Genomic DNA, 12,568 nt, shown 5'->3' on the forward strand with positions numbered 1-12,568 from the left:
ACTGAGAAAGAGAATGTAGATGAAATAAAAAAAAGATTAAGCCACGGAGGTCTGGTCTGGGTGTGGTTTGAGTCAAGAAAACAAAGATAATAGAAAATAAAACCCAACATCAGAAATATAGGAGATATCGAAGGATTGTCTGGTATCAAAGTGTAGTGAGTAAAAGTAGTGGTGATAGGACTTAATCCGGCGCCTGTGAGTTCAAGTGCTTGATACTTGGTTCAAGCGAGGGGCCTTGCTGTTGCAAGTTCCGCGCTTTTGATTATTCGCCTGCCCAAGCTCGAATTTGACACAGCTGAGTATGCTTTGCGTTGACCAAATATATTTCAACGGTGCAATGTCAAATTAAATTGACTCAGCAAGGGAACCGTGGAATTTCCATAAAACAAGGGAGAAAATGAAGTACCATCGAATTTCCAATTTTCATTCACATGGAACCCCTCAGGACTAGGCCGTAAATGAGAAGGTTATGAAGATTGAGAAAGAGAAAAAAATCACTTCCCTCGTTATTGGTTTTCCGAAACAAAAAGAAGAGATACCTAGGTAAAGAAGGTCGTAAAGCCGAGAGTAGACAGGCGAGATCTACCTCATACGTCAAATCGTTTGCGTTTCGCATATATAATAGCGCACTCTTTTCTTATCGAAAACTTATTGATTTTTTAAATATCAGTTGGTCTATTTGTAGCTTGCTAGATCCTGGACCGGTTCATTGCCTCTATCCACTGGTGAGCATTTTGAGATATGTATTAGGATGCGCTTTCTCTTTTGGCAACAGACAGAGCCGGTGAAATGTCCTTCCCGTGCTCCACAGTTGCAGCGCTCGAAGTAAGTGGTGTTTCTGGCTTAGGGTTATCCGGTAAAGAGCTTGATTGATCCATGACCTTGGAAGAAGGGATTGAAGACGTTGTGGGGTGGGGAGCTTGGTTTTCTATGGTTGCCCGAGGCGTTGGCTCCCCCGGCTCCGAATTGGGAGTGAATGATACCGGAGCCCCGCTGCTCGGACTAATTTGTGATCGCGGCGCTCGGTGGACTCGTATATCTTGTGTTTGAGAACCAAACGCATCTGTTGGTTGGATTGGGCCGCCATGAGCATGGCTGTCCGTGACCTGCGGCCGCATGGAAGAAAAAGGAACGGGTTCAGATGATGTTCCTGTCAGCAAGGATGGTGCTAATTGCACCCCGAACCTTGGCGGATGCCTGTTTACAGGAGGATACGGGTCCCCTCGAGCTTGCGCAAGTTGGTTCCGGCGCTGTATCTCCGCTTTACTTGGCCTCCCGCGTTTCCGCGGAGGTTCGCTAAATAGACTGTTATCAACATTAGGGGATAACTGCTGAGGTGTCCGAATGTCGATGCTGGGGTATCGACCCGGGGGAATGGGTTTTGGCTGAATTGCACGATGCCCCGCTGGGGGCTTTTCTACTTGGAAAGGAGGAGGACGTTTCCTGTCCCCAGGCGATATTTGCAATGGAGCAGTTGGACCAGAAAGCCTCTGCCGTTGAGAAATGTTCCCATACTCTTGGGACATATGGTCATATGCATTTTGACATGCGATAACAGAACGTCCTACACTCTCACGTCATAGTCAGTTTTGGTGCTGGACTTTCTCCCAATAAAATAAAATAAACAAATAAATAATACAGGCCTAGGAATGTTTGCCAGTCTTTAGAACACGCAACACTATATGACCGTAACGGACACAAAACCACATACCTGGAGGGAGTGGAATTTCCATGAAGGCAGGGCTGACACCCTGTTCCTGAATCATGTTGTAGAGGAAACTTGGCGGGATTCTGGCTCTTTTGATAATCTCCGTGAGCAGAAATGTCTAGAGAGTTTAATGGTTAGTTCTGTCTACGCCGTACGACCTCGAGCCGATCGAAACATTCCCAACTCCCGTTCAATATAACAAGAGTTTAGAGCGGTACCTTTTCCTCCTCAGTCCATATATCGGGCGGGTTCGACATGTTTAGTAGGTCATGAATGAGAATAGCCAAATCCGAACCATACACTGTCCCTGAGACGAGGTGTCCGACTGAGACTTTGGTTATAGCTTCTGGCGAATGACAAAAGCAAAATGAAAGAATATAGTCGAGTCGGATGATTGGTATGAACTATATCACGAAAATCGAGAAAAGTCTTTGGGAATTCTCCAGCCAAGGCGCAATTGGACAGGAGGAAAACGAGAATAATAAGGCATGCAAGAGAACGGGTATACAAGGTGGCCTCCCAAGAAAAGTCAGGCGACCAATCCAGGGCTCGAAAGGGAGGTGATTGCGCGGAATGTGGACCCGAAAAGAATGACCGATTGAACGTGGGTTTTCGCTAGCTGAATGAAACGTGACAAAAATCAAAATGAGTGCGAGTATCGCTAGAAAAAGAGGTGCTACGAACGCTCAATTGCGCCGCCGGAGTAATCGTGATCGTAACAGAATTGATTAAAATTTCGGCATATGTGGGTGGGCATCCAGGGCATTAGTGAGGATGTAATACTGGGCGGATGGCGCTGCGTGAATGGGCTAGTCGACTCGAAAGCGATAGATATGCTGGCCGTTGAAAACGAATATCAAATCATCAGAATGTAGGATGAGAGAGGTTAACGAGAGTATCAACACCGGGGGGGTTGGCCGTCGGACAATGTCAATGCTGGGGTTCCTTTGAATGAGAAGTTGGGCCAATAAAAACAGTTAAAGAGAGATTGGAAAAGTACTGTAGAATGGGAAAAGGGGGAGGATGCAGGAGGGAGGAAAAGAAAGAGAAGATAGCATAAGGCGGGGGAGAGGAAGGAGAAAGAAAGAGAAAAGAAGGGAAAGAAACGGGGGAGGGAGGGGAGAGAGGTGAAGGAGTGGAAGAGGAAGAAATGAAGCCGACGATGGAAGACGAGATGGAAGAGATCTCAGGAGACGATGAGGTGAGGAAGGAGGAAGCGCGGGCCAAGGTAACGTGAGCGAGCACCAGCGCCAGCGCCGATTTGGATGATTTTTACGCAGGGTACGGTATAGTATCAAAACGAAACGAAACGAAACGAAAGGTGTGGTATGGTATGGTATGATATATACAGGAAGATTTATGAGCGCAACCAACCGCAAGCAGGGTTCATAGTACCTGACCAGAATATCTGTCCTATGTATTACTCTCCATTCTCTTTGAATAAATCCAAAAATAACCAAACCAAAAAATAGGGAAGGAAAACAGGAACGTAATGGAGAAAGATTTTGAGGACATAATCTCACCTCAACGAAGCCGACTGGTGTTAATTCCGTCTCAACAGTAGCAGGTGGTGTAATTTACCTCGATAGATTGCAAATGTCACCAAGCGAATCATTGGTGAAGGTTGGTGTGCTTTCAAAGTCGTACAATTTAAACCATGGTTGGCGACCAAAAGAAGGGGGGGATAGGGACGATATCGTTTAAGAATGCTCCATGTTATTGCGGGTAAGGAGGTTAAGGTTGGCCTGTTGGCCTGTTGCTCTGGGGTAAAAAGCCTCTATCAATCGGATGAAATCTGTTGTACACAACCCCACATTGTAGGGAATAGGGAAGAGCAAGCTTGATTGAAATAAATATGGAAAACACCGTGTACGAAAGCAGAAAGGACAAAAAATAGTGTCGAAGGGAGCTTGCAGAATATTAAAACACCTCTGTTGGTGTGGTCCTCATGGTATTGTTTATTATTAGCTTTTAAGTCCCCATACACCAGCTTGTTTTTCTTGGCGCGACACGGGAAGGCTCTTGAAGTCTCAAGCTGGATGTGGCTGATGATATTGCTCTAATCAGTAAGTAATATTTTGGCACAAAAGCGTCGACAAATGGAACCTGACAAAGCACATGCTTCTCTTGATTCTAGATTTTTGGCTGTGGCTTTTGCCATACCTGCTCGTGGGAAGAAGGCTAGATGGATTGATGTTCCTCAGGCTAGTTGTCGTTTTTATCTGCTTGGACAGCAATGTTTTTCAAATATTGAATGTGAAATGGAATTGGTCGCCGTATCAGTGGGAATAGTCCTGCTGTAGTTCCCGCCGCACAGAGAAACATGTTTGCTGTTAAAACATGAACGAATCACGGAACGCGTGGCCGGCGGGGTTCATGCTTTGATTAGCTTTAGTTTTGATTTGGATGTTGATGTTTATTTTTGTTTATTTTCACAAGACAGCTGCTGTTGATCAGCCGGTAGAGCAGGGGTTGAGTCTGGAAGCCATGGTGTCACTGCGTCGGCGAAGACTTGGAATCAAAAGAGGCTCATCATCCTAGTGGATGGGCTAGGGGGTCCCGGAGGCAAGGAAGAATCTTGCACTAAAATGAGTGGATGTAGGAAGTGCGAGAATGTTGCAAAGAAACATGTTGTTTTCCGTGGCGATATTACTATGATTGCCCCAATTCCCAAATCCTCCGATGCAAATATCGGGAAAGCTGGAGCATCGCTTTCATCTTTTTGGAACCCCTGTTCATTGTGAATAGTGTGGAAATCCTTCCATTGCCCTTTTGCCGAGTGCCTGGTTATAGCAGGATGAGTATACCTTTTCTTTTTTTCTTTCTTTCTTTTTTTCGAAATCATTTCCTTCTTTTGAACCGTCTCTGGTCAAGTTGACACAGCAGACACTATTAATTAGTGGATTGAGTGGATAGCCAGCGACAAAATTAATTGGAGGGGGATGTAGGGATGTGGAATGGCTTCATGCAAGAGAGGCGAGCCACAACGAGCGGGTTTCGAGCTGCAGGCTGCAGGAGAGCAAAACAAAGAACCGAGAAAGGGATTGGACAGGATGGCATGTCGCAATCATCAAGGATCGGTATCAAAAACAACAGCAAACCAACACATCAGTCACAGCCATCAGAATTTCCTGCAGGAAAAGCAAGAAAATAATTCCGACAATTCGTAGTCACAAAGCAGCGGAGAAATGTCCGCAAATGTAGAGAGAGAGCAAAGAATGTGAGTCTGGCCAGTACAGGACTGAATATGCAAGACATTTTAGACGGCATACTCCGTGGGTAACCACTCAATGTCAGATGGAATCCCCTGTCAGTCTGTTCAATCTGCTGGTTTTCTCGGCGCACAAAGTGTCAATCCACCCCCATGCAAGTCCCTGTATCGTAAATTAGTGACATTGCATCAGTAACAGGGTCTACAGTTATACTGCGCGTATGCAGTATATCAGCCTCATCAGAACGGGGGTTGGGAGTAGACACGATTGTTAGCATACACAATCCTTGCGCTCCATCACCAAGCCATTAACTATTTTCGCATGGAGTGCAATGGGCTTCAACTCGGGACTGGTGGCCCACAGGCAACTCTTTGGAGGGAGCACGGAATGACGATATGTGAGGGGAGACAGGGGCAGAGCGGGAGCGCGGGGGCGACGACCAAGCTGCATGGATAAAATGGAGGACGTCCATATCACAAAGTGAAAACAACTGTATGCGGCTCAGAGAAGAAGCAAAATACAAAACAAATATGAAGCCCTCACACAGCTTGATCAATTGGCATTTGCCAAATGGATGGCCAATGAAAATAGAACATATTGAGAACTCAGAACATACGCTGTAGAAGAGAGAACCTAGTGTGGAGCCTCTTCAAATTACAGGGAACTGAAGAGCAAATTTTCAGTTCATTCCTGAGCGCGGATAAACGGGGCAGATCCAAGTAAGTACCAGACGTAATATATGTAGATGAAATACAGTAACGTATCAAGATACATACCGTACATTAATTACCATACGTGCTTGGAAATCGATATCAAAAATCTTGCATCTGCTCAACCTCGCTCGACTCGACACAAGCACCACTTCGAGGGCATCAGTCCGGCTCGTGTCGCCATATTCGTGGGTGAACCTGGACGGGATCACGCTTGACTTTAGCCCCCGACCCAGCGATGCCTAGTTGCGAACACACCAATCGCTCACCCTTTCCAGCACATCTTCGAAGCATAGAGGTTGGCTCGGGTTTCCAGTCAACTGGCTCGCTCAAATTGGATTTTAACCGACTGGAGAGCTTCATCGATCTTTATTATTGGTGGACAGCTCTTTGTCCCGCACATTGGGCCCGCGAAACAGCCGTTGGGGACTTCCGCACTTTTAGCCTTCGTGGCTCCCCGGCACGCTGGGCACACGGGTCGGCTTTCTTTGAACTTTCTGCAGCGGGGTTTCCCTCCCCGTTTCACTTCGCTTCAACAAGAAGCCATTGGCATTTGTTTGTGATGGACGCGAGTCATGCAATATCTGCGTCTTCGCTTCCTACGCCCCAAAAAATAAAACCCAAAAGAAATAATTCCAGGGTTTGAGGCTTCCTGACAATGGTAGTTCAGCGAGCCGACGCCAACGGGAGCCACCAGGACTATCATCGGAGCTCGGTGGGGGAGAACCGCCAGAATTTCTTCGTGAATCAGCCCTGTTCATGGTTCCCTCCACGATTTCTTTGCCATGCTCTGCAAACCAGTTATCCCCTGCCGTTGGCTTTTTAGCAACGTCGATCGCGGGCTCCTCCCGCAGCCAGTCAACACCCTCAACACCATCAAGCTCCAAGCCCGTTCTTTGCAAGTTTGGCAATGGCTCGGCCAGAGCTCAGCAAATAAGTGGTAGGATGAGCAATTCCAGCCACCTCTCACGCTTATCCATGGCGTACTCAAATAAGGTATCGCGTGTTTCAAAATACTGCAAGAAGTTTATTTTTTAATCCATCAGCGAAATGGCCAGCATTTTATCCTCGAAGGAAACACAGCATACTTTTGCTAAGATTCTCGTTTGAAATGGTTTAACTTTTCCCAGTTATTTATGCCCTTGATTCATTCAACAGCTTTCGACGCAGACCTGAAACATATTTCTCCGTATTTTGACATTGGCGGGGTTCAGCGTGGTGTACGCAATGCCAGACGTCACCAGGTAGCCATCAAGAAGATATTTTTCAAGAACAACCACACAACACGAAATTCAAAAAATGGTTTATATAGGCCAAAAATATACTGACTACTCGGCCGGGAAACCACGATGGATATTATTTATTTTTCTCTAGCTGAGACTGCGGTGACACCTTGGGAATTACCCATCTCGCGCTGACGGTGGGACGCACGGCCACGTTGGCTCTGATGATTTATTCAAATATCCTGCTGGCAACTCCAAGCGTCCCCGATTCAGAGGCACTAGAAGGCCTGGTGGTAGACGCAACAATGTTTATTTCCTTGTGGGATTTATGAACTTCGCAAATCAAATCATGAAGCGAAAGACATGTCACCCATTTCATGTTGAGATGAGTTGATGCCCGCTTGTAGTTAACCATGTTACGATAATCGCCTCCCGATGTTTTGGCGTTTTATTCCTTGGCCCTGTGGAGTTTTCCTTTCGACCTCTCATACCATGGGTCACCACAGTTTTCTCCCGCTGGTTACTCCATGGGTCGATTACCACAGGAAACAACGGTTGCTTTGGGTCAGGCCTATGAGGATATTTTTCCGATCTCTGTCTGCTTTTCTGTAGACATTTATGTCTTGGCTTTCTTTTTGAATCATTATTAATGGTTGCTGCTTGACAATGAGACTTAGTCCTAGCCTCGCTTTGGACTGGAAACCCTGATATTATTCTGGCCGGGGGAAGCCTGTACCGCACACCACACCTTGCGGGGAGGTCCCTCGGCGATAACAATGAAGAACTAACCTCCGCCGAAGGCTTATGATTCCCGAGCGATAACACTGTTTTGACTAATCCGCCTTTATTTCTACTCTGAATGATATCCTCCAGATGGCCCAATGAAAACCACCTGGTGGAGAAAAAAGGGAAAAAATTTTACAGTGATTTGTTATTGGCCCATTGGAAGTGACAATATTTCGTGTGGTGACGGCGAAGGGCAGTTCTTTTATTTTTTATAAGTGCCGATATCGACTTCTTGTGGCGCCATAAAGGAGGCAAACCGGCCACATTTTTGGTGGGAGGAAGAAGCCGTTGTTGAGATTTTTTTTTATGGGGGGCTACTGATAATTCCACGCACTGCATTTTTATTCCACGCCCCACACCTCAAAGCTATTGCATCCTCCTCATTTGTCAATCACGACACAATCATCTTATGTTTTGCACCTCCTGTCATTTCTCCCATCACTACAAAATCTCGTGGGGAGCCCAAGCCAGATAGAACACGATAGATTTATAATGGCATTCGCGGTTTTTTGTTAACTGCCACCTGCTTTCTTTTGTTTTATCCGGGAATAACCTATCATATTTAAGGCTCGCAGGTTCAATTTGAAGCAACGCTTGCACTCTGTCTGGAGTTGATTATTCCTCCTTGCTGTCGTGAAGCAAATATATTGGCATTGTTGACTCAAGGGACCAGAAAAGAAAGGACACAAAACATTCAAATTCTCGCCAGAAGGCATTCAATCCTGTTCATATTGGTTGGCAAAAGGAGACAGTTGCGAGAGCATCTTTGCTGCTCCTCCCATCCGCATTTTACTTTGCGGTCCAGATCTGCCTTTGCCTCGTCTAAGTGATCCTCCAGGCCTTCGACACTTGCTGGTCTGAGCTTGGTGCTTGGGGATTTGCCGTGATCCTGTGCTCCAGCGTTATATTTTCCCAGCCCGACTAAGTTTACCGGCCACCATCGTGACCGCATCTGTCCACGCACCACCTCGATTTCTACCACACCGCACTCTCCACCTGCACTTCCTCACCTTCCTCCTTCTCGCACCGACCGGGAGCGCTGGCCTGCACCACGTCTTACCATCAGCTAAACAGCGCAGACGGTGCAGCGGCTGGGTCTGTCCTATGTCAGGGCCCGGTATCCTTTCACTTCACCAGGCTGGTCATCCACCGGGTGTTATCTATCAATCCATCATCCGTCGAAAACAACCAGCAGCACCTTGGCCGCTTCAGCAACCGAACTCACTTCTTCACCACCCCCGGTTTGACAGCAACTTCAACGTCTAAGGGGTAATTAATCGCAGCTTCTCTCTGGTATTCATTAAATTTTTGAATATTCACTACTAACGTAATTTCGACATTTTAAATACTGTAAACTCAAGCGATTTCCCCCTTGTGGTCCAACCTTCGATCATGGCCCATGATGATGAGGACTGCAAGGCGGAAGCGGTAGCCGACGCAGTGACTGCCATGCAAATCAAACACGATACTTCAACAGACAGCCCTGCAATTGACAATATCCTATCATCGGATGCTGCCAATGATCATGCAAATGGTTTAGTCCCTCTCTCAAAACCTAGCTCCACTAAAAGCCTCTCCAAGTCAAAATCTCAAAGCGAGACCAGCTCTCCCAGTGGGAAAGACGAAGATGAGCAACCGAAAGAGAAAGTGGCCGGTTCCATAACCGTCAAATTGGAACCGGGTCTACCACCAAAGCTGTCACGAACTGCTTCGCAGAAAGTGGTTCCTCGACCAGCACTTCTCTTCGACCATCTACCCGACAGTACTGCCGAAGCTGAGTCAACTTTTCAACTCATGAATGATTGCACGTATTCCAGTAAATACATGGGTTATACGGAACATGCTATGGAATGCGACTGTGCAGAAGAGTGGGGTAAGCCGTGATTGTCTTTTTTTTTTTCTATCATACTCTCCTCTGCCAATATCTCTGTATGAACGGGGATAGAAAGAATAGAGCATATGACCCTATGCCCCAGTAATTCATTCATGAGCATGCCGTGTCTCAATTTTTAATATTACTGATGACATAAGGCCCAGACTTTGTCCCCAACCGCTAGCTTCCCAGACATTATTGATGCTGATGAAAATTTCCAGATCCTGTGGCTGCCAAAAATAGAGCCTGTGGAGAAGACTCAGATTGTATCAATCGAGCCACAAAAATGGAATGTGTCGGAGATTGTGGATGTGGTGATGAATGCGAAAATCAACGGTTCCAACGTCGACAATACGCCGACGTGTCCGTCATCAAGACTGAGAAAAAAGGCTATGGCCTGCGAGCCGAATCCGATTTGCGACCTAATCAGTTCATTTTTGAGTATATTGGCGAAGTCATCAACGAGACACTCTTCCGGAAACGTATGCTAAGTTACGACGAAGAAGGAATCAAACACTTCTATTTTATGTCCCTCAGCAAGGGAGAGTTTGTCGACGCCACAAAAAAAGGCAACCTCGGGCGTTTCTGCAACCATTCGTGTAATCCCAATTGTTATGTCGACAAATGGGTTGTGGGCGAGAAGCTTCGAATGGGCATTTTTGCTGAGCGGCATATCAAGGCCGGTGAGGAATTGGTCTTCAACTACAATGTCGATCGCTATGGAGCTGATCCGCAGCCTTGCTATTGCGGAGAGCCGAACTGCACAGGCTTTATCGGTGGGAAAACACAGACTGAACGTGCAACGAAACTGTCCAATGCCACCATCGAAGCGCTTGGTATCGATGACCCGGATGGCTGGGATACGGCGGTTGCAAAACGGCCGCGCAAGAAGAAAACTGGCGAAGACGATGAAGAGTATATTGACAGTATGCAGCCCAGGTCATTGAACGAAGATGGTGTCACCAAGGTCATGGCCGCTCTTATGCAGTGCAAAGAGAAATGGATCGCCGTAAAGCTACTTGGCCGTATTCAACGTTGTGACGATGAGCGCGTGCGAAACCGCGTTGTCAAAATGCATGGATACAAGATTCTCAATTCGCAGCTCAGTGCCTGGAAAGACGATTTTAATGTTGTGCTGCAAATTCTTGATATCCTGGATAAGTTCCCGAGACTTACTAGAAACAAGATTATCGATTCGAATATTGAGTCAACTATCAAGCCATTGGTTGAATGTGGTGATGAGCGTGTGGAAAAGAAAGCAGCGGCTCTTCTGGAGGTCTGGTCTACACTGGAGGTTGGCTATCGAATTCCTCGAATGAGGAGGGACCCTGCAGCTACGAATAACACCCCAACAGTCAATCGCTTCGAACGACGAGAGTCATCTAAAACCGACACACAACCCACATCAAATTCTCGATCGCGATCACGATCCCGGTCCCGATCACGTTCCATTGAAGCTCCGCGTGCCCCTGCTGCTCTCCGAAATAACATAGGTCCTCGTAATTCGTACCATCATGGCCCGAGACCCTTTCGTCGACCACCGTTTGCCAACCCGTTACCCCAAGGATGGTTCGCTGCGGAATCGAATGGGAAGACGTACTATTATTCTGCCTCAGGTGCCACGACATGGAAACGGCCAACAACTCCCGCTGCACAACCACCCCCACCACCAAAACCCGAATCTAAGGACAAAGCATTGCAGGATATTATTGATGGTATCATGAACGCGAAAGAGAACACCCCAAAAACGCAGGATAGGTCGGAGACCCCTACTACCTCCACACTCAGAGATGCAAAAGCTCCAGAGAAAAAAGAACACAAGGAAAAGTGGCGATCATACAGTGAAGAAAAGCAAAAGAAACTCTATGAGAATACAGTATGTGTTTTACGTCAAAGCTTTTGCTGCGCTGTGACTAGACTAACTTGTTATTTAAAGATCTTTCCTCATGTCAAATACGTTGTGGATAAGTTTAAACACAAGCTACCAAAAGAGGACCTAAAACGCTATGCGAAAGAGGTATGGACTTAAGAACCTACGTACTTTACGCTTTACTGAGCTAATATATGGTGTTTAGGTGGGGAAAAAACTTGTGAACTCTGATTTCAAAAACAACCGTGTGAGCGACCCAACAAAAGTCAGCGACAAACAAGTCAAACAAATCAAAAAGTACTGCAAAGAGTACTTTGATAAAGCGGTTGTGAAGCAACGAGCCTACGAAAAGAAAAAGGCAGAAAAGAAAGCGAGGGATGCCGTCAAGTCTACAACCGAAGACTCAAAGGACGAGGTCAAGAATCCTGAGTTGTTGCTATCACAGGAAACACAGGACATCAAAAGGGAGGATGAAAGCGACGTCGAAGATGATTTAAAAATGTCAGATGACGAGATGGACAAGGTGGAAGATAAGAAATCTTCACCAATGAGCGTCGACGAAAATAGCCTCAAGCGGAAGAGGGGTGCTGATAGCAGCCTCGATGCGGATATCGATAGTAGGGCCGCTTCCCCTTGTAAAAGGACAAAATCAGCCACTCCGCCTCTACCAGATTCAGAATTAACTCCAGGCAAGGATGGTGCCGAGGAACGCTCTAAACTCGAGCGGGAAGAGCAAGAAAATGGTGATGGATATAAGAGTGACTCTTCCTCCATGGGAAAGCGACAGAGGTCCTTATCGCCTCCGCCTCCCCCGCCACCTCCACCACCTGCGGATGCATACGAAATGTGTGACGTGGGCGATGGCAGTAGCAAGGAGGGCACAGAACTTGGTTTGGATGAAGATGGGGATCTGCACATGAACAGAGTGCCAAGTGTCGCAATACCGGATCGAAAGAGCGGAAATGAAGCATTGGATAAGGAGGTCTTATAGATGGAGTTTCTGAATGCAAAAACGTTTGGTGTCGGATTGTTGACTGACGACAGTAGACGCAAAACTATTTGATGTTGACGTTGGGACCTCAGCTTCACCTTCTTAAAGGGCTGAGTGGATAAAATTTGTTCTGAATCCTTGCGATGACCAATCCATCGCACGATTTTCAATTCCCATAAATATGGGCACACGTCC

At 46.7% G+C, this 12,568-nt stretch overlaps 3 protein-coding genes across 3 annotated transcripts; 1 reads left to right on the forward strand and 2 right to left on the reverse strand.

The window, feature by feature from the left end:
• Positions 1 to 746: 746 nt before the first annotated feature.
• Positions 747 to 1,965, reverse strand: HCBG_02029 (AT hook domain-containing protein; the record flags this gene model as incomplete). Its single annotated transcript, XM_045429078.1, has 3 exons — positions 747 to 1,564; positions 1,712 to 1,826; positions 1,927 to 1,965. 3 exons carry the CDS (start codon positions 1,963 to 1,965, stop codon positions 747 to 749), a joined length of 972 nt encoding a protein of 323 aa, XP_045290864.1.
• Positions 1,966 to 4,226: 2,261 nt separating this feature from the next.
• HCBG_02030 (uncharacterized protein) lies at positions 4,227 to 6,610 on the reverse strand (the record flags this gene model as incomplete). The annotated part of the gene is made up of 6 exons (XM_045429079.1): positions 4,227 to 4,439; positions 5,200 to 5,410; positions 5,697 to 5,872; positions 5,977 to 6,127; positions 6,288 to 6,524; positions 6,594 to 6,610. The coding sequence occupies 6 exons, from the start codon at positions 6,608 to 6,610 to the stop codon at positions 4,227 to 4,229; spliced, it is 1,005 nt and encodes a 334-aa protein (XP_045290865.1).
• A 2,421-nt stretch (positions 6,611 to 9,031) lies between these two features.
• Positions 9,032 to 12,373, forward strand: HCBG_02031 (histone-lysine N-methyltransferase; the record flags this gene model as incomplete). The annotated part of the gene is made up of 4 exons (XM_045429080.1): positions 9,032 to 9,512; positions 9,734 to 11,388; positions 11,449 to 11,529; positions 11,588 to 12,373. The coding sequence occupies 4 exons, from the start codon at positions 9,032 to 9,034 to the stop codon at positions 12,371 to 12,373; spliced, it is 3,003 nt and encodes a 1,000-aa protein (XP_045290866.1).
• Between the last annotated feature and the right edge of the window lie 195 nt (positions 12,374 to 12,568).

Source organism: Histoplasma capsulatum (assembly GCF_000150115.1).
Source record: "Histoplasma capsulatum G186AR genomic scaffold supercont2.2, whole genome shotgun sequence".
Taxonomy (NCBI): Eukaryota; Fungi; Ascomycota; class Eurotiomycetes; order Onygenales; family Ajellomycetaceae; genus Histoplasma; species Histoplasma capsulatum.